General features: G+C 40.5%; 1 protein-coding gene and 1 long non-coding RNA gene across 11 annotated transcripts in view; one reads left to right on the top strand and one right to left on the bottom strand.

Annotated features, from left to right (window-relative positions):
* Positions 1–594: 594 nt before the first annotated feature.
* On the bottom strand, positions 595–2,381 carry LOC102083057 (uncharacterized). The gene is made up of 2 exons (XR_003216364.1): positions 2,243–2,381; positions 595–803 (listed from the first exon to the last, which is right to left on the bottom strand). It is a non-coding gene; the product is annotated as an uncharacterized LOC102083057 (long non-coding RNA).
* Positions 1,326–21,107, top strand: part of LOC100693503 (peripheral plasma membrane protein CASK) — a 52,680-nt gene continuing 32,898 nt past the window's right edge. For 4 of the 10 annotated variants that reach the window (XM_003440943.4, XM_005450023.3, XM_025902968.1 and 1 more), the window contains exons 1-2: positions 1,328–2,405; positions 20,985–21,097. In XM_003440943.4, the coding sequence (XP_003440991.2) occupies positions 2,341–2,405; positions 20,985–21,097 (178 nt within the window). In that variant the 5' untranslated portion in view covers positions 1,328–2,340. Of the gene's footprint in view, positions 2,406–20,984; positions 21,098–21,107 lie in introns of all 10 variants that reach the window. The other 6 variants (XM_005450022.3, XM_025902967.1, XM_005450025.3 and 3 more) reach the window with 4 other exon arrangements.

Raw genomic sequence — 21,107 nt, 5'->3', positions numbered from 1 at the left:
CTCTCATATATATATATACATATATATGTTTCAAAAATAAAGTTAAATATATATTTCCAAGGAGCCAGATTTTCAAAGTGGTCTTAAACAATAGTTCTCCAGGCTTTTTTTTTTTTGGACACTGGCTGCCTTTTCACTCATTTTCAGTCCAGTCCTTGTACTGGACCATTTTTACAGGACTGGCTTTTGTTTGTTTGGTTTGATAAGCCTTTTTTTTTTCCAAATTTCTTCAGTTGAATGTATGAGAAATATCACATGCCTCTTAATAATAGTATTTTTGCAATCTGGAGGTTCCCAAAAAGCTCTTAGCTGAAAACTTGGCACATCTCAGCTGTGTCCCTGTTTTTTGTTTGTTTTTTGGAAACTGGACAAGTGGAGAACAAAAGAAATGGCAAAAAAGGCGTCGTAGACAAGCTCGTTACTATTGTACTAACTTTGCCACATATACTTACATATGCAGTAAATAACTGCATACATTTTCCAAATGAGTAGTGATTCAAGATTTTTGCACAGTTCTGTACGTCATATAACATCCAGTGCAAATAGGGTGAACTAAGATAGATATCTTTGATTTGTTTTACAATAAAAGTGAAATTGGATTTTCTCATTTATTTATTAATTTATTCCACTTTTCCCCTCATTTTCTTCTTGGAACAATATCTCCATAGGGTATTCAAAATGGAGCAGTGGGAGATATACGCCTTCTACCATCACCTCTAGGGGGCATCTCCGCTCGTCTTTCCACACCTGAGGAGACCCCACCTGCGTGTCTGCACCAGGGGAACACCCGCACCTGCAAAAAGCTTACGCGAAAGTAGATAATTACGCGTTAATACTCCAACTACAGTGCCGAGGATGTTCATTTGAACTGAAAAAAAAAAAAAAAAAAGCCTTTATTTTCGCCAGTCATCAAAATTCCACAGAGGAGAATTAGAGTACACATCAGCGGCACAATCTAGCGGTCACTGTCAGATTAATGAGATAATGCAAACGCTATGCTGTCCATCAGTTTTGTTGAGAAACCTCCCGAAAGACCCATGGGAATTTGGGAAATACTGAGGACAGCAGTCACCCACGCTTAGACAGCGATTGTGAAGTATACGGTTTTAATCCCGTCGCTGGCAGCCAGGGTGTGGGGCGTAAATCCTTAGTGGCAGATGAGATTTATGGAGAAATAAACTGTTAGAAATGATGGAGAGAAGAAGAAAAAAAAAGGGGGGGCGGTGGGGGCTGACGTAAGGTGATGAGGTTTGGACGGTCGACGCCTGCGCGGGATACACTGAATGCAACGGTTGGAGAAGAGATTAAGGAAACTGCGCCTAAATCGGACCCCACAAAACGCCATCTTGGCTCCGGCGACGCAAGGAAAAAGACGGGAATCCGGGGCCCGCTTTCCCTGGCCATTTCGGCTCCGGTCGGAACAGTTTCCCGGGCGAGAGACAGGGAGGGAGGAGTCGGGCATTTCTGGAAGTCGGAGAAACAACCAGTCAAAGCCAGCCAGCCTACATCTGAGCCAGCGAAAGAACTGGAGCAGCGGCGGACGTCGGCTCGGCTGTGCTGGAAGACGACATTAATTGAACACCCTCGAGCACAGACGGCGCTTGTAGCAGCAGGAGCAGTCGTGGACATGAATGTGAAGGTCTTCCATTTGGGCTCGGGAAGCTGAAGCGTATTGTATCCCGCTCACGTTACGGTTTTTCCCCCCTTCCTCGCTGGAATAAGCCGTCTGTGATACACTGGGCGTGCACAGCGCAATAACGGAGCGAGCCAACCTGTGATTTCAGCGACGGCTAAGCTCACATTTAAACCCAGCTAGCAAACCGTTCTTCTTTTTTCCCGAGAGTCTCGTTAGCTTGCGGCGAAGGGGAGCATCTTGGTGGGGAAGGGGAAGGCATCCGTCGGATGCTGCTGAGGGGGGACTCCTGTGCCCCGGCGACAAGCACCAGTAAAGATACAAACCCAAGGCATGCACAGAGGGATGTTTTTCTGCACACGAGCGAGGAAATCTCCACGCCCCGGGGTCTGCTCTGTGGCTACTGTTTAGCTAGCTCGCTGGCTAGCCCTTCTACCAGGAGAAGGTGGGGCCGCGGAGTGACAGCCTTGGACGCCAGCTAATGTGGCTAGCCGGCTAAGTTGGGCACACGACTGGCCCCTCGTTTTTCCCCGTTTATCACATTGTGCCCGTCTGTGCGTGTTTGTGGGGTTTAAAAAAAATACAAAGAGTGTGTGTGGACTGGCACACCTGTAAGCCCATTCAGCAAGAAATTACGTTGTCATTGATCCCTTCGGAGCCAGTGGTGTGGGTGGGATATCTTGAGGAGAGCATCCTCGTTTACCTGAATGACCATGGCGGACGACGACGTGCTGTTCGAGGATGTGTACGAGTTGTGCGAGGTGATTGGCAAGTAAGTATCTCGCGCACTGGCCTCTCATTTACCCACACAGGTACCACGCAGCTGCAGTAATTTGGCTGGGGTCTGTTTTTATATGCTGACCCGCACATTTTTAAGGTGGTAGTCCACTGAGAGAAGGGGGGGTGGGAGAATTAGTCTTAAACGTGTAGAGCCATACAGTTTTGTTAAAGTCCTAATTGAAGTGAATAAACAAAACTAAAGTGATACTGGTCGCAGTTGTTAACAGTATGGCTGGGAATGTGCTCGGTGTTTTTTGCTCTGTGCGTGCACTAATGCATTTATTCCAGCTGGCTGGGGATTGGGAATTCCTAATTGGATGATCGCCACACCTGGAATGTGAGCTCACAGACTGACTGGCGAGCCGGACACTTTAAGAATTTGTCATGTTGAGTTTTCAGTGGAAGGGGCACATTAAAAACACAACGAGGTGCAAAGGTTGGAGATGCGTTTTCCACAGTGTGGTGAAAAGTTTGGGGGGTAGGGAGGGGATTGACAGCCCTGCCTACCAGTCAGTCCCCTCCCCCTTGCAGGCCTCCACTCTGTGGAGATCTGAGGGTCCATTACGGCTGTTGAGGGGAGGGGAAGGCACAGACCCTCAGGCCTTTGGTCTTTATCCTGAAAGTTCTTGTTGCCTTGGTCACTAATTGGTGGTTGCTCCAGGACTACTGCCTTTTAAGGCTCAATAATGGACAATGTGGGGAACAATGCATTTGATGTACTTGCATTGACGAGGGAAATAAATATGGGAAATTGAGGAAACTTGACTTGATCAGACCTAGATCACTCATTTTGTGTCTTCTATAGACTGTTACTGACTTGCCTCACACTACAGTTGTCAACCTACCTGTCACAGTTTCAGCACAGCCTGCACGGAGTGCCACATTATCAGAAGTAAATGTATATGTGCAGATTATCTGTATAACTGGGGTGTGACTCCCTGCAGCCAAAAGCAAACACTGAGTGAGTGCGCCGAGGTGTTGTACAGGTATGGTCACACAGCGCAGACAGCTCCTACAAAGAGCAGCAATAGTGAGGGTATATTTTAAGCTTTAGGGGGGGAAAAGTGTAGTGGCACTGAAAAGACCATGAAATCCCACTTATCCAGCGAGCTCTTTTGTGAAACTGCGGTTGATAGATCAAGTGTGTTGAGTCCTGGCATCTTGGGATGTGTTGCGGGGGGGGGGGGGGGAATCATTTTTCCTCAGCTTAGGGGAAGGGGGAGCGGGGGGTGCTGAAGCTGATCAATGGAGACAAGTGGAGCTGGGAATGTGATGGCCCTGAGGCTAAGGATATAAATAATGCCAGCAGACATTGTAGCTCGCTGCCTTCTCCCACTCTTTTTTTTTTTTTTTAACCTTATGCTTTATTGCCCACGTTGCGATCGGTAGCCGAGCACGTGGCAAATGGCCGAGACCCGAGGATGTTAATTACAATTTCAGTTTTGGAAAAAGACAGCTGTCATAACAAAATGAGGTGACCACATAACCAGTGCCCTGCGCAGCGAGTCCTGGGTTTGATTCCCAATGCATGTCACTTGCTTTTTCCACACTTTCCATTTTTCTTTTTGTTGGCATTTCATTGGGTTCAATAGAATGACAGCACCCTGTCAGTGAAGGACTCCTCCAGCCTCTCACTGTTTTTTTTTTTGTTTGTTTGTTTGTTTTTTTTCCTCCGTTTTTTCACCTCAGATTAAAATTCCAGGAAGTCTATTTTTGCTTTGAGTGGATGTCCGACTTATCTGTTCATCAGTGAGACAATCGTAGGCGAAATTCTTTGGAATAACACATCAGGTCACACGAGTGGAAAGTACTGTGATGGAATGATGGAGTAATGGAATATTTTCCAGTTAATTATCAGTAATTAGTTTGTCTTTTACATCCTGCCATGTAACAGAAGAGCTGGGATGGTGATTTGTCTCATTCAGCTGTACTGTATAGACACATGTCTTTTCAAGATGCGTAGATAAACCCTTAGATCTGGCCTGACACCTTTCAAACTAATATCGTTGTTGTTGAAATCTTAAAGAATTTGAATGGGTAGCATTTGGAGCACTGAGATAGCTTAACCGTTCTAATCTCCTCTAAATTCAGATTGTAAGGTCTTGTTACAGGTTAGTTCTCCTGAAAGGTGGTTGGTTAGTTCCTGGAGAGGAAGGTTTTGTGTAAAGCTGTTGATAAAAATTCTGGGCTGTTAATCAGATCTTAATTTGGTTTCAAATTTTTGGCTTTTAGCAACAAAAAGATGAGAGAATCTGGAGAAAGCAGTCAGTCTTTTGTATTAATTTTTTAGTCGGCTCTCATTTAGTGTTGTTATAAAGAAAGTGATGTTTTCACCCCTCCCTACAAACCACAGTTTAGTTCTGCTCTAGGCAAGATGGTGGAGAGCAAGAGAGAGCCTTTGGCCAGCACAGTCAATCCAAAAGAAGTAGAAGTCGTAAAATGTTTATGTATTCAAACCCATGGAAGGTTAATTAAAAGTTGACTACAGCTGGATTTGTGTTACTATCTCCCCTTTGTGCTCAGTGCCATCGTTCTCTTTGCAGGCCCACTGAAGTGCGCTAGTCTGATGCCACCTTGGCCTCTCGTTGCCCCTGTCTGCAACCACAGACATCCCACTGTGGAAGCTGCAGGGACCAGTGTTTGCCCTTGGGAAAGAGAGGCCATAGCAGGTGTGGGCAAAAAAAAAAAAAAAAAACCTTGTTCCTAGGCTAGTTCTGGCCCTCATGCTGTATTTTGTCCATGTGTGGGCTATACATTCAAAAACACTGGCTAATCTGGGCCTAATTCCTGACCTAACACCGTGTCCCCCACCACACCCATCAGAAAAAAATTATAATTTTTAACCTAACAATAAATAATAATTTTAAATACAGTTGATGAAAAAGGATTGCAATCGTGATGTTTTCCATAATCGAGCAGCTGACCTTGTATCATATTCCTGATGGTAGTCTTGCTGGGCTCAGTTGTAACCTGGACTTTTGTGTGTTGTCGTCGTGTGTGATTGCACACACAACTACCAAAATAAACTCCTTTTCCACTGGGATCCTCTCCCTTCCTCCTGCTTCTCATTATTTTGGATGGAATGATGTGTTTTTTCTTTTCTACAACACTGAGAACTTCACAAAGGTTTAAAACTGCGAACCAAAGCACATGGACTCAAAATATTTGAACAAACCAGAGTCCTGATTTATCGGATTTGTAGATGCATGGAAACAAAAAAAGAGATGAATATGCTGGTGTGGCATTGCTATAAAGAGAAGCTATGATTGATTTTTACAATTCATGCATGTGTGTTCATTCACCTCCCCGGTGGTTGTTCTAGCCTTATTTCAGTAGAGCGAGGCCAGACAGGTCAGGTGTCAGCTGCACTTCAGATTACATTAAGTGAAAGATGACACAGCATGTTGACCCGGCGCAGGCAGTTCCACCCTGCTCTTTATGTGCTCTTTATTTGTAATTTACATAGTAAACATGCTATGAGCATATTGCAGTAACGGCAGGTCTGCTTTTCACATAGCTGAAGCATCAGCAATGAACTGAGGCAATTTAATCCCTTTCTGTCTGTAATGATTCTGTTTGAATAGGACTGAAGTTGTTGAAGCACTATTGGAGTCACAGTGCTCTTTATTTCAGCCCTGGGGTGCTCATTAGGGCCAAGGATATTGGGATGTGCGACTCACTCTGAACCAATGAAGTGATCAGTCCTCTGGCTTATTCTGAGTGAGATAATTAAATTGCTTGGGCGACATTTAGATCTTCCATTTTCATTGATTGTTTTATCATTTTTTTGTGGTGTAATGTTGCTTTCTGCCCAGATAGCTGCAACATTTGGCATACAAATGTTAGACAAGATGCTTTGCTGCTGGAATGCCAGATTGTTTGGTTATTAGGATTTGCTTTAGTTTGAAGTACGTAAAATGGGCTGTCACTTGGGTGAGTGTTTAATAGCTTCAGTCAGGTTTAACTAACAAAACTGATCAGACACAGGTAACATTAATCCACTTTCAACCAGAAATCACTGCAACTCATTAGTGTCAAATGTATGTCCACTAGAAGAAGTTGTTTTAACCAGTCCATCCCTCAAGAAGATGTATCAGAAAATAATTTAAAACATTTGATACTGTACATTAGGTGTGTCATGATAACGACGATATTTAAAGGTGAAATATTGGTATTATGTCAGTAATTCGCACTTTATAATAGTAAATAAGTGTGAGATTGTTCTTTTTTGTTTGCCTTTGTACACTTGTGTGGTGTAGTTAAATATATATAAAAAAAATGCTGTAATATATACATTGCTTGTACATGTTTTTCTGAATGGTATTTGTCCATAAAAATAAGCAGACTACTTTAAGAAAAGTCTAAAATTTGTCTGCAGTCAAGTAATCATGTAGGAAAACATGCAAAAAATGTAAGGCAGACATGGATACAACAACTGGCTACTAGATCATAAGAAAGCCATATAAATGATAAAGTAGCCACCACCAGTGCTGCTATTTGTGCAGCAACAACATTTATATTTATGAACAAAGCTGGCAGTGATGTGATAATAAACATGCACTTTGAGTTGCACAAAAAAGAGTAAAGCAACTGAATTAATTTTGTGCTCTTATAAAACTAAAATCAAAAACATGAGTATATATTAGTTTCAATCAGTCTTTGTGAAAATGTTAAAATTTGTAAATTACAATCTTTATGATGAGGTTTTGGTGGAGATTTATTGAGAATTCGGACGTGTACATGACTGACCATGAAATTTGTTTTTGCAGTTAATTTCTAATGCTCTTGCACAGAGTAGGTGATAATACCCTCAAAGTTATATCACGACAGTTCAAGGAAATTTGTGAAAATGACACTTGTGAGTATATACATATAGAGTTAAAATAGAAAAATTGCAATCACTAATGGTTTATTTGTGATTGCAGCTTGCAAGTAGCATTGTTTATTAAAACAAACAAAATGAAGGGAATTTTCCAAAGTTGTTGCCAATCGAGCTGCTGTTCACCGATGACAGATTACTACTGATTTGAAATGTGACTTTATTGCCACAAGATAGCAGCAGTAGCATTATGATGCAAAAGTAATGACTCATCTATATATGCAGTCACACAGCACAAGCCAAATGTATGTATATTAAGTATAATGCAGTATAAGGAACTTAATCTTAAAGTGAACATGAAACATTACACATATAAAGGCTAATTTACACCATTGAGCCCTGCTCTCTAAAACTGACATAGATTTAACACCGTCTGTGTAGCAGAATTTAAGAAATAAGTGCTTAAAGTTTTTAAAAACATCTTCTGTCAGCAGGGAACATTACACCACCGGGTTGGTTGGTTGCTGTCAATTGACTTACATTCGTTTAGTTTAACTAACTAGTAACAGAACCAATAACTCAGAGTTAATTATTTTGAGAGCAGGACTCAATGGTGGAAATGAGTCATTATATATTTAGTGTTTCATTTCCACTTTAACTTTCCAGGAACTGCACAGTATTGTCTAACATTAAAATTGAAACTCAAAAATATGTTCTACCGCCAATTTTGTACCTCGGTTCAGGCTTTATAAACAGCTACTTAAAGCCCTTCTTTACCACAGTGTAACTGCATCAGCAATTTCCATCCACCATTTGCACTTCTTGTTATATGGAGTGTAATTACCGAGAGCTCCAGCGATACTCGGTTGAGTCATTCGATAACTTTTGGTTCACTGTGTTAACTCCTCCTGGTTATACTTGACAGTCTGTTTCTTTGTGGTGAAACAAGTTTGTTGTTTCCACCGTTTGCAATATGCAAGAAAACCGCTAAGCATTGTGCTTAGTTGTTGAAGTAGATCCCTTTTTAGGTACTAAATTGTCATTGGAGGCTGACATGCAGCTGTCATTCTAAAACATGCTATTGCCCTACTGTTTGATGCCTGTGCCCTGATTCTGTTCAGGGACATGACTGAATGTAAGAAGTGTGAGATCTCCTGTGGAACATATACTGAAATAAAGACCTCAAATAACACACAAAGTAGTGGGAAACTTGGAAAATTGAATTAAAGTTAGCTTTTAAGTTTAAAGACATACAAGTGATCAACCAAAGAATGCCTACTTTTAACGATTTCATTCTTTCATTGTGGAATAATTGAATAACATACACCTTTAATGATCTTCTCTGATCCACACAGTCAAAAATATACATGTAGGCTCAAATGTATATACACACTTCTTTAAGTCTTTTAATAAGTGGTGCTGAAGGTTCTACAATATCTTGAATTGATAACGCCAAAGCCTGTTAACTTCTTGTTGGTGATCATGACATCATGACAGCTAGTAGTTTCTCTTTGCCAGCATTTGTTTGACAGCACTGGGTTGATTGAGAGTAGTGCTGGGCGATATGACGATATATATCGTGTGGACGATAGAAAAGTGTCTATCGTGCCATTTGTCTTCTAACGTTTCTAACCCTAATTTTAAAAATTATTACATAAAATATATCATTAACCTAGAGCTGGGCGATATAAGATTTTTTCATATCACGATATGTTTTTTTCATTTCAGGCGATAACGATATATATCACGATATAAGCCAAATAACTATATTTGTAAGATTTAAATGTGCCGTTGCTCACAAGTAAAATGTGAAATAATCAGCAGCTTGTTTTAATTAAAATATTTATTTCCCATAATAAGTTCAACAGGGTAGATGTACTTAAGGAACATGAGACTTCAGTTTCAGATAAATAAAGGCAAATATTGCAAACTACACAAAAGGCAGCCGCTAAAGCGTTTAAGTTTCAAAATAGAACAAACAAAACAGACTACTAAATTGTCAATTCCACTTAGAAACAAAATATTAATTCTAAAAATAAATCTTAGGTCGTTTTACAGAAGAACAGACAAAATTGACTAACTTTTGTCAATATCAAATAAACTGAGAACTAAAAGGAAATTCTCAATCTCTCCTTGTTGTATAGCTTAGCTTTTCAAACAGTTTTAACAGTGACTTTAGTCTGACAAAAGCCGAATGACGAATTAGCGCTTTCAGTCAGAGATTGAGCATGCACCGCTTTATTGTATTTCCAGACTTGCTTTCGGCACAATTTACGGTGCGCGCTACTCTGTTTTTTGTCAGACTTGAAATAGCCGAAATACCTTCACACTATGGAACTTCTGTGGCCCTTCCGTTCGACAAGCTCTCCGGCATTGGAGCCATCATCGGTTTTTTCTTCGGTAACCTTCGCTCACGCTCTCGGTTGATTTTTCTCTAGTCGGCAAACTCATTTCCTTCATTACCCGGGCTGCACGGCTGCAAAAACAAATACACATGTGCGCCTTGGCGCTTGTGCTGTACGTAACAAGTCACGTGACGTGACTCTGCGGCTGTGATTGGTTCGGCTCTGCGCTACTTAATTTGGATTGGCTGTTCTTTTTTTTTTTTTTTTTCTTTTTTTTTTTTTTTAAGAGGATAAGAGAGATGAGGCCTATCGCAATAGTTTAATTTTTCTATCGAGAAAAAGTTATTTCGCAATACATATCGTTATCGTTTTATCGCCCAGCTCTACATTAACCCTTTACAACCGGTCGGAGCAGGCACACTCCGTTTTGCCTATTTTTAAATCCCTGTAGAACTGGAACCACGTAAGCTAGCGCAATAATTTTTTTTGCATATGAAACCGTAGGAGTTGTACTTACATCTTATTCCATTAGCTTGCCCTAGGTCATGGTTTCCTTCCACATATAGCTTTGCAAAAATTGCATAAAAAGCACTTCCAGCGACAAAAACATAATATTCCAGAAACACGCTTTGCCGATCCGATCAGCTGTTCATAACACTTCCTAGTTGGAATATAAGTCAGCGCGAACTATCGCATGTCCGCCATTACCTGTCCGAAACCGGAAGTGACGTCATTTTCGTGGAAAATGTAGTTTTTTTACCTTCAAAGCTTATGTTGGTGTTTTTAAAAGTCATGTTTGACTTTATGCTTTTCTGTATCGTTTCCGGGATGCTTAGAAGTCAAATTACACTGTTGGAAATAGTTTATTTTGATGGACATGCTGTTTTTTTTTTGAAAATTTGCATTAGAATATTTATTTTCATTTTTCCTGTAGTATATAAAAATTAGTGTATCTCAAAAATAAAACTATGAAGACACTCAATAAATTTCTCGTGGTGGGAAACTATTTTGTGCAACTTTTTTGTATTTACAGTTTTGAGGGATAAGCCTCTTAAATTTCTCTAACTAGAAATATATGGGAAAAAAAACAAAAACGATTTTCAATTTTTTTTTGTCGTTTATTGCACTTTTTTGCAATTTTTGTACTTATTATGGACTTAATGCATACATATTATTAAAATTTGGGCTATAACGGTTGTACTCATGTATAGCAACTTGAAATGCTATCACAAATGGCACTACAGCATGTAAAAATGTAAAGATAAGCTCTGGCGGACTTGGTTCTATGGTAGGTCTTAAAGGGTTAAATAGCCTATTGCAAATATATTACTCTTAACTTTATGCAAGAGAAAATAAAGTATAAAAAAATGATATTTTTCGCAAAGAAACTCCGTCTTGTGGTTTTGCAACATGGTGCTGCTTTACGTGCACCCAGATTTGCGACATGCTTTACGGTAACTCAAAACAAAGACTGCACCCTCTCCACTCACTGTTTACAGACTGCGTACTTTCCAGATGACCACAGGTCAGGTGTTATATCGTGATATACAGTTAAGCCCATAATTATTCATACCCCTGCCAAATTTTGACTTAAAGTTACTTTTATTCAACTAGCAAGTTATTTTTTGACTGGAAATGACACAGGCGTCTCCCAAAAGATAATAAGATGATGTACAAGACGCATCATTGTGGAAAAAAAAATATTTCTCAGCTTTTATTTACATTTGAGCAAAAAGTATCATGTCCAGAATTATTCATACCCTTCACAAACTGTCACAGTCTCTGGGAAAATCCAAAGTTCCATACCATTCCAAATAGTCAAAGCTGTTCTAAAGCATCATAATTACCCTGATTAATTGGGAATAGCTGTTTTAATCAACTCAACAGGTGAAAAACAGCAGCTCTCTGCAGGTGGTCTGTGGACATTCATGGCTAAGACAAAGGAACTCAGTGAGGACCTGCGGCTGCACATTGTGGCTGCTCACAAGTGAGGAATGGGCTACAAGGCCATATCCAAATGTTTTCAAGTTCCAGTGGCTACAGTGCAAAGTATTATTAAAAAATACAAGATGTTCCGCACTGTGGAAAATCTCAGAGGACGTTGTCGGAAGCCAAAAGTGAAACCTGTGCTGGCCAGGAGGATAGTGAGAGAGGTGAAAAAGAATCCAAGGATCACCACCAAGGCCATTCTGGTGAATCTGGGCTCTGCTGGTGGCAATGTCTCAAGGCAGACAGTCCAACGGACACTGTTGGGTTCCATGGATGCAGACCAAGGAAAACGCCACTTCTCCAGATAAGGCACGCAAAAACTCGTTTGGCCTTTGCAAATGCTCATCTGGACAAAGAAGAAGATTTCTGGTCTTCGGTGTTATGGTCAGATGAAACAAAAATTGAATTATTTGGTCACAATGATGTTGCCTTCATTTGGCATAAAAAAGGAGAAGCCTTCAACCCACAGAACACCATCCCCACTGTCAAACATGGTGGTGGGAACCTAATGCTTTGGGGGTGTTTTTCAGCCAATGGACCAGGGAACCTAATCACAGTAAACAGCACCATGAAAAAAGAGCAATACATGAAGATTCTCAACAACAACATCAGGCAGTCTGCAGAAAAACTTGGCCTTGGGAACCAGTGGACATTTTAGCACGACAATGACCCAAAACATACAGCAAACGCGGTGAAGAAATGGTTAGCAGACAACAACATTAACGTTTTGCAGTGGCCTAGCCAGAGTCCTGACTTGAATCCAATTGAGAATCTGTGGAGGGAGCTAAAGATCAGGGTGATGGCAAGAAGACCCTCCAACCTGAAAGATTTGGAGCTCATTGCTAAAGATGAATGGGCAAAAATGCCTGTGGAGACATGCAGAAAGCTGGTCTGCAATTATAGGAAGCGTTTGATTGCGGTAATAGCCAATAAAGGCTTTTCTATTGATTATTGAGAAGGGTATGAATAATTCTGGACGTGATACTTTTTGCTAAAATATAAATAAAACCTGAGAAATATTTTTTTCCACAGTGATGCCTCTTGTACATCGTCTTATTATCTTTTGGGAGACACCTGTGTCATTTCTGGTCAAAAAAGAACTTGCTGGTTGAACAAAAGTAACTTTAAGTCAAAATTTGTCAGGGGTATGAATAATTATGGGCTTAACTGTATATCGTTATTGTGATAATTCATATCGTGATAAATATTTTTTCCATATCGCCCAGCACTAATTGAGAGAAAGGCCAAGAAACTCAGTAAAGATGTAAGGAGGAGGATTGTAGATTTATTCAACTTGGGAAGGTTTGTTGGAGTCATTTCTAAACAACTGCAGATTCTAGTGTGATATCTAATATCAACTCTGTGTCACCATGGACTGTGAGGGTGCCGACCAAAAAGAAAAAGCCCCTGCTTCAAGCTTGACTGAAATTTGTAGCTGCCCACATGTGAAAGACAAAGATTGAGCTGTTTGGTCACAATGACAAGAGATATCTTTGGAGCGAACACTGTTAAGTCTCGAGCATGGTATTGGTAGCATCATGTTCTGGGGCTGCTTTGCTGGCAGTGGTACTGGTACATTACAGGTTGACGGAATGATAACAAAGGAGGATTACTTCCAAATTCTGGAACTTTACCTGAAATCAACAACTAGGTGGTTGAAACTTGGACACAGTTGGGTGTTCCAACAGGACAGTGATCCCAAACACGCATCAAAACTGGTTTTGGAATGGATAAAGCAGGCTGACATTAGGCTTCTGAAAAGGCCTTCCCCAAGCACCTGACCTCAACCCTGTTGAAAACTTATAGATTATGCTTATAAGTCAGCTCTGTGCCAACTAACCAATTTAAATGAACTCCAAGAATAGTGATCAAATATCCAGCCAGAATCGTTCCAGACATTTGTTGATTGCTACTTGGTCCATGCATGGCTTAAGACTTTCTGTTGCACTGGCAGAACGTAGATTCTGTCTTTGTTGTGGATTATGTGTTGTCTTTTTTTTTCTGGCCTTATTTCATAGATACAGTGAGAGAGAGAGGGGAAGACATGATCACAGGGCCACGAGTCAGACACGTACCCGGGCCGGCCGCTCTCAGCTATATGGCATGTGGTCGCCTGCTCAACACACTGAGCTAAACTGACGCCCTACGTTTTGTCTTTTTGACACTCATATTAAGCCCCTTTTCCATTACTACCTGCTCAGATCAACTCGCCATGGTTCACCACAGTTTTAAGGGTTTTCCATTAGGTCATGGTACCTGGTACCAGGTACTATTTTAGTACCTGTTGGCCAGAGTTCCAGACTGCAGCTAACCAATTAGATGGTCAGTGGCATCACTCGATGAGTCATGAGAGTATCTTGTTCACGAAAATCAAAACCGTCAGTTTTGACACCCGGGCAATGAGGGAAATGGCTACAAAAACAACGCTGTGGTCCCAGAGTCTGACGAAAAGCCAAAGACAGAGCAGCAGGCATATCATTGCCTCGACGTCCACCATTGTTGTCGTGTCGCATACTAATTATGCCATGGGACTCTGCTGCGTTGCTATGATGACAGAGTGTCCCACCAACTGTAGGTGGTACATGATTTTAATGGAAAACCGCTTGATCCGAGTGGAGCTGTGGTGAGTCGATCTGAGTAGGTAGTAATGGAAATGAGGCTTTAGAGAGGTGTTACTTAGAGCTGCTTGGTTTAGGTAAACACCAAAGGGTTACTTTGCTCATTAACTGTAATCTTCATTGTTTAACACAATTATTCAAATTATTGTTATCAAATACATCATACATTTGCCAGATTTATTGGTATGCCAGTCTTAATTTCATGCATAATATCAGTTTTCTTTCAGCTACCATTACACTGATGATAGATGGCTGTAAAGGAAAAGGTGTGTGCTCTATTTATAACACACAAAATCTTCCAAAGAAAAATGACTGCAAACAAACTAATAATTTTGACCACACTATCTTGATTCTGAAGCATGGAAAAGCCAGACTTATAATTAATATCTGTTTAATCACCTAGGCCTCTAGTGATTTTTGGAAACTGGTTGGCATTGTCTGCACAATTAGGTTGTATTTAAGATGCTATTCTTAATATTATGTTTCCTTCTGTTTGTAAATGGGATTGTGGAGACTGCTGTTCACATGGAAAACTCAGGGTTCAAGTGCCAACACTGGCAACCATGCACTGCAGCGTCCTATGCAAGACTTTGCTGCAGTTTCTGCTGGGATCAATAAGGCATCACATTACAGCGTCATCTTGCTTTTGTGGAGGAAGCATTTCTAGAGAGAGTTGGGTTTTTTTGTTTGTTTGTTTTTTTTGTCATTACAAAATCTTTTCTGCAATCTGCATAATGGGATATTTTTGCTAGACTGTAGCACGGCACATAAACTTGACCACACTATACACAGTATGTTGTTTTCATTCACTAGGGCACTTGTGGAATCAACTTTCCTTTCCATGTGTAGTATATGCCCACACACAGATCAATAGTTGTGAATGGATGATGCGAAGTTGAAGCTTTCTTTCAGACTACAAGACCAGACTCTACAGGGAGGTTTAAACAATCTTGGATCCTCTTCTGGCTTATGTAAAAGAGAGGATTTTCTGCCAAAGCTTTCAAGCCTCCTGAGGGTATGTGTGCTCTGAATTTCAGTTTGCAACCGGGTTGCTAATTTCCCTGCACATATTCAAAGGGTTGTTTTCCTGATTTGCATAAGGAAGCAGCTCTGGATTACTGCTGCTCAGACGTACACAGACTATCCTTGACAGAGTTCTGAACTTTGTTGAACTTGTTAAATTAAAAGCTTTGGACTTAAGCTCAGTTTGGGCAGTAGGGCAAATAGTTGTTGAAGAATTAGTTTTGTGGAATCACTATAATGAACTTGCGTTTTCTCACTTTAAAGTGCACATCTGTTTAGAAATTATGAATAGAGTTCTGTGCATGCGTAGGCGTCACCACAGAGAATCACAATATATTTTGTATTTGATTCCACGTTTTTGAGCTTCCAGTTATGTTTCTGCTATCACTGTTGAGCCGTTGTGAATCATTAAAGAAGGTTTTGGGGTGATGGTGAGATTCCATGCATGCAGTGGATGTTTAGAAAATGGCTAAGCTGTGTGTCTCTAATGTTTACTAGGACGAGAGCAGATGATGGTAAGTTTAAGTGTCTATTATGTTAAAAGTCAACACTGTCCAGCACCAGTTAGCACCCATCTGGTAAACTCTGAGACTGAGACTTATGCTAGCTTGTTACCACAGCTAAAAAGGCAAAATGCTGTTTTAAGCAGTAGTGGTCATGTGGAGTCTGCAGCTTACAGATGTGTCCTGCCTCTGTTTTAGAGAGAGGAAAGAGAATCACCTGAGAAGTAATTTCACTCATGGCCAGTATGAATGTTAAAAATGCTCCTAACATCGTTTCTTGGATTTACACAAAGCAGAGAGTTGAAATGAGCCAAAGAGCAGTCTGTAAAGACTGCCACTTCGAGCTAATGTTTGATGACTGCTGCTGTCGGATGTGAGCCATGTGTGGGAGTTTTGTATGAGCCCACTTAGCACAGCTGCGGTGATGTCAGTATGGCATGCGGCCTCACCGCTTCCCAGCATACACACGTCTGTGTTTCTGTCTTTGTGAGGACACAGAGTAAACCCACAGTAACACTGAGCGCCACCAAATTCTATCCTTGAATCTAATCCTGATCTTAAATGTTAAATCAAATCTGAGGCCCTGAGTAGCTTTTTTGGTGTGTTGGAAAGCAGGTACCAGCCATAATGTCCTCACAGAGGAGATCTAAAACACAAAATGGTCCTCACAAAAATGAATTTATAAGTACATATGCAATTTATGTCTTTTATAGTTACTTGGGCTCTTATAATGCCTCTGTAATAGCTCATGAACATGGTTGAATGGTCATTTAATTTTTTCTTCATGCCAAATGAGATGAATTACATTCTAATTTATCAAATTAATTGGCAGTCCCAGCCCACTCTCTCACACAACATGTAAAAATGGCCTAATTCAGGGGCTAATTCTCCATGCAGATTCTTGCATTTAAAGCCAAGATTACAAATGAGGTTGATGCATAAAATGGGGCAGATTCACCCTATCCCACATCATTGCTTAATGGCGGTAATGACTGTTATTGAAATACACTAGACCAGTGCCAAAATAGCCTTACCCTCACTGAATCATTTGTGCCCCTGTGGTTATAGTCTCTCACTGAAGTTGCCTAAACCTTCACCAGTCGGACGCAGATCTGGAACCAGAGACCACCTGATTAGGTTACAACCATTGTGGAGAAAAATTGGATTTTTTATTTATTTATTTTTTTTTAGTAGCTATAGTAGCTAAATTCAAGGGTGCTACGGCATGGGCATGAATGTCATGGTACTTTTGGGCTTTTGGGCATGGTTGCCAGTGCTGGAACTTGAACCCTGAGTTTTCCGTGTGAACAGCAGTCTCCACAATCCCATTTACAAACAGAAGGAAACTTAATACTAAGAATGGCATCTTAAATGCAACCAGTTTCCGAAATCACTAAAGAGGCCTTGATGATTAAACAGATTTTAATTACAATTTTGACTTTTCCACTCTTCAGAATCCAGATAGTGTGGTCAAAATTATTAGTTTGTTTGCAGTCATTTCTCTTAGGAAGATTTTGTGTGTTATAAATAGAGCACACGCCTTTTCCTTTATAGCAGTGCTTCTTTGCCACATTGGCCAATCTATCATCAGTGTAATGGTAGTTGAAAAACTGATATGCATGAAATTAAGACCGGCATACCAATAAATCTGGCAAATGCATGATGCATTTGTTAACAATAATTTGGATAATTGTGTTAAACAATGAAGATTACAGTTAATGAGCAAAACAACCCTTTGGTGTTTACCTAAACCAAGCAGCTCTAGGTAACACCTCTCTAACACAATGTCAAAGAGATAACACGTAAACCACAACAAAGGCAGAATCTACGGCCTGCTGTTTCTACAGAAAGTCTTGAACCATGAAGAGTTGTACCTGATAAAGTAGTGACTCAATACAAAATTACCCTGTGGGTTGAAGCTACAGCGGTGGTCAGAAATTTACAAACACGTGTCATGAGCATGAATGTCGTGGTAATTTGAGGCTTATAGTCATTTCTTTGAACTGTTCCTTTTCTAGTCTAGATTGATTGATTGTTCAGCAAACATCTTTAATGACTTTAAAAACACAAGAGTTGGATGCACAAGTTAGAATTTACTTTGGATTTTTCTCTAATCCACACACAGTGTCAAAAGTATAAATACAGGATACAGACACCCCCACTAATATTTGCTTAAATGCCTCTTAACAAGTTGCACATCGACCAGATGCTTTCGGTGACCATCAACAAACTTCTAGCATAATTCTGGTTGGATATTTGACCCCTCTTCTTGACAGAAAGAGTAGAGTTCATTTAAATTGGTTGAATTCCTGGCCTATAAGCATAGATAAATTACATACATAAATGTCAGTAAGGTGGAGATTGGGGCTTTGGGAAGGCCATTGTCCCTTAGCAAATGACAATGAGTTTAGACCCAAGCTTTTTGCTAAAGTACAAAGCATCAACCTATGCATCTGAAAAATTAAGGCTACATGGGGGATACAGGAAGTGCAGGGAGTTTTTTTCCCACTGTTGCCAATTGCCTACTCATAATGAGTTGTCTGATTGTTGTTTTCTCTGTGGTACTGCAGGTCTTTAAAGCGCCTTGAGACAACAGAAGTTTTTATTTGACACTATATAAATAAAAATGAACTGAATTTTGTGCTGGTGTAAACAGCAAGCGTTTGAATGGATTGCGAAATGGCTTTTGTAGTATGTTAATTAGCCATGTGCTTGTATGGCTTGCTTGTTTATCCTCATTAGTCACATGGGGCTATTGTCTGACATTAATTCCAGGTGAAAGCTTGCTTTAAAGACTAAACTGGATATGAATAATGAGCCAATCATGTGATCATTCATGGAGAATAATCACAGAGAGAATTGCTGCAGCAGACAGACAGACACTCAAAGTGAAAACGATACCCATCTCGCTTTCGCAGCTGGTTAAGATTGCAGGGTTTGAACAGGGGTGTCAGAAGTCCCATCAAGCACTCAAGCAGCAACCCACACCTCCCACTTCCTAATGGGTAAACACAGCTGTTTCAGCACATCAGCCCAAGGGCAAAGGTCGCTGAGGCTGTCAGATCATCAACTGGATTCCTGCACACCCTGATGAGAAGAGTGTTTTAAGAGTTCTCTTGGCTCACAGCGTGCACATGCTGCCTGCATTTGTATGGGTTAGTCTTTACAACAAACTAATGTGAGAGCAAATACAGGTGCAGCTGCCATGCTCGGCACAGGAAGGGCATCGTCAGGCAACTTCATTCACTGATTCAGCTAAAGCAGTACCTGGTAACAGCTACCAATGGGCTTCATCAGATAGGTGTTGCTGTGGATGTGTGTGTAAGAGTGTGTGAGTGAGCAGAGCTGTTTCCACCACTGAGGATTGCAGACCCGGGAGATGTAGAGACAGCTGTACCACAGCAGGGGTATGTGTGCGTCTGTATCTCTCAGTGGGCCCGGAGACAGAAAATATGCATGTCTTTACTTTCAGTGTCTGTTTTTACACAAAATGTTCCAGTTCCTACACGAACGTGACCTGCTGCTCGTATGATCTTATCAGGAAAGCCGACAGGTGTCTAGGGTTACACCAATGTGTACACACTATAAAAGCAGTGTGTGTTGTGGTGGTGGAAGCAAAATGACAGAAATGATGTCATTGTTCAAATACTTAAGGTTTTAATTTTTAATTATTTTTTAAAAACATATTATTATAATCATCTGTTCCCCAACTTCTCCTACATGTGTTGATCAGTGTGGATGAAATTACTATATAAGCTGCCTAGGGTACCAGGATTATCAGCATATGTATAGCTTTGGGAATCATTTTTATAATGTTCAAATCCTTACAATTTCTATAAATGTGAAGTAGCTTATCTGGAAATGAACTGCAACATCTCGAGTACATTCCTACAGCAAAGATTTTTTTTCTTTTTTCTTTTCCTTAAGACGGGTTGTAATCTGGGTTGCAAAAGTAATAGATTATCTATGTTTTGTTGTTTACATAGCATCTTATTAAAAACAACAAAAACCAAAAACTTGGCCACCCAAGTACATAGAGCAGTTTGTTTGTTCTGTCCAGCAATGCCGTGATTCATTTCACAACTGGGAAATTAACGTGCTTTTACTTTGAAAGTTCCTGTCTCATGTCTCCCTTTAGTCAGGGTGGTCTGCTGTTGGGATAGTTTTGTGATCATTTAGTGATCCTTCTCTTCTTCCACTCTCAATTTAACATCAAATAAACTTCACAGCGTGACTGGAGCTAGCAGTGTCGTTTCTTTGAGATCTGCTGCTTGCTGAAGAGGCCACTTTGAGGAGAACCTGCAGCATTTGGAGAGCTGCTTGTGTTATGCTTACTTACTAGAGGCAGCTGTATGTGGCATGCATGTATTTTCAAATTCTTTCAAACTGTTGGTTAATTATAATCTTATATTTATTTTTATATTGTGATTAAACCATCAGAAATAAGAGCAGGCTCTTTATACAGGTTCCCTCTTAATAAGCTATTTAAACCCCTTGAAAAAAGTGTTTTTTGTTTCTTCTTCTCGTTCTTGTCCTCACTATATCAGTACTTGATTAATTTGAACACTCTTGACTGAGAAGTTATCAGGTGTACACTTTAACTTGTGTGCTACCAGGCATACCAGTAGAAAGGTCATACAGGACATGAATTTCTCAGCGTTAGTTTGCAAATAATTCTGTAGAGGCTTAACGCGTATGTAGGTGGATTGTTGAGTGAACAAATTTGTCATTTGAAATCTAAATTTTGCCCCGCATTTTTTTTTTTTTTTTTTTTTTTTTTTTTTACTACTTTTTTCATATTAACTTGAAAATCTCAAGAAATGCTGCTCAAATCAGGAAATCCTGCCTCACTGCACATGTCAAGCTCCAAAGCAGCTATAAGAGGAAACACAAATTTGCAATATCTGCCACCTCCTTTCCCCCAAAATAAACTGTGTAGGGTAGGTCTCCCTAGCACAGGTCTCTATAATAAAGCTTTTATTTTAGCTTTTACAGCTGCGCTGCACCACACCGCTCTGTAATTCCCACTGGCACGAGCATGGAGACTCAGAAGCGTAGCTAACCACCCACTGTAAATCCAGAATATTCCCAGAAACAACACTATGTCTGCCCACTGCCCAAGACTAGTGTGTGCCCATCATTATGTGTACATGGGTTTATGGCAGGCGCTCACTGAACTCAGGAGTCATGATGTGAATGAAAGAAATGCATACAGAGGCTTGTGTTTGTGTCTGTAGGTATCTGGGACTAACTCTAAACCTTTTTGTATTGCAGGGGTCCCTTCAGTGTGGTGAGGCGCTGCATCAACAGGGACACCGGCCAGCAGTTTGCTGTAAAGATTGTTGATGTGGCCAGCTTTACCTCCAGCCCTGGCCTCAGCACAGAAGGTGAGAAGCA

The sequence above is a fragment of the Oreochromis niloticus genome, linkage group LG23 (assembly GCF_001858045.2).
Source record: "Oreochromis niloticus isolate F11D_XX linkage group LG23, O_niloticus_UMD_NMBU, whole genome shotgun sequence".
NCBI classification, from domain to species: Eukaryota; Metazoa; Chordata; class Actinopteri; order Cichliformes; family Cichlidae; genus Oreochromis; species Oreochromis niloticus.
The sequence above is the reverse complement of the archived record's forward strand: the minus strand, read 5'-3'. Positions and strand labels throughout refer to the sequence as shown.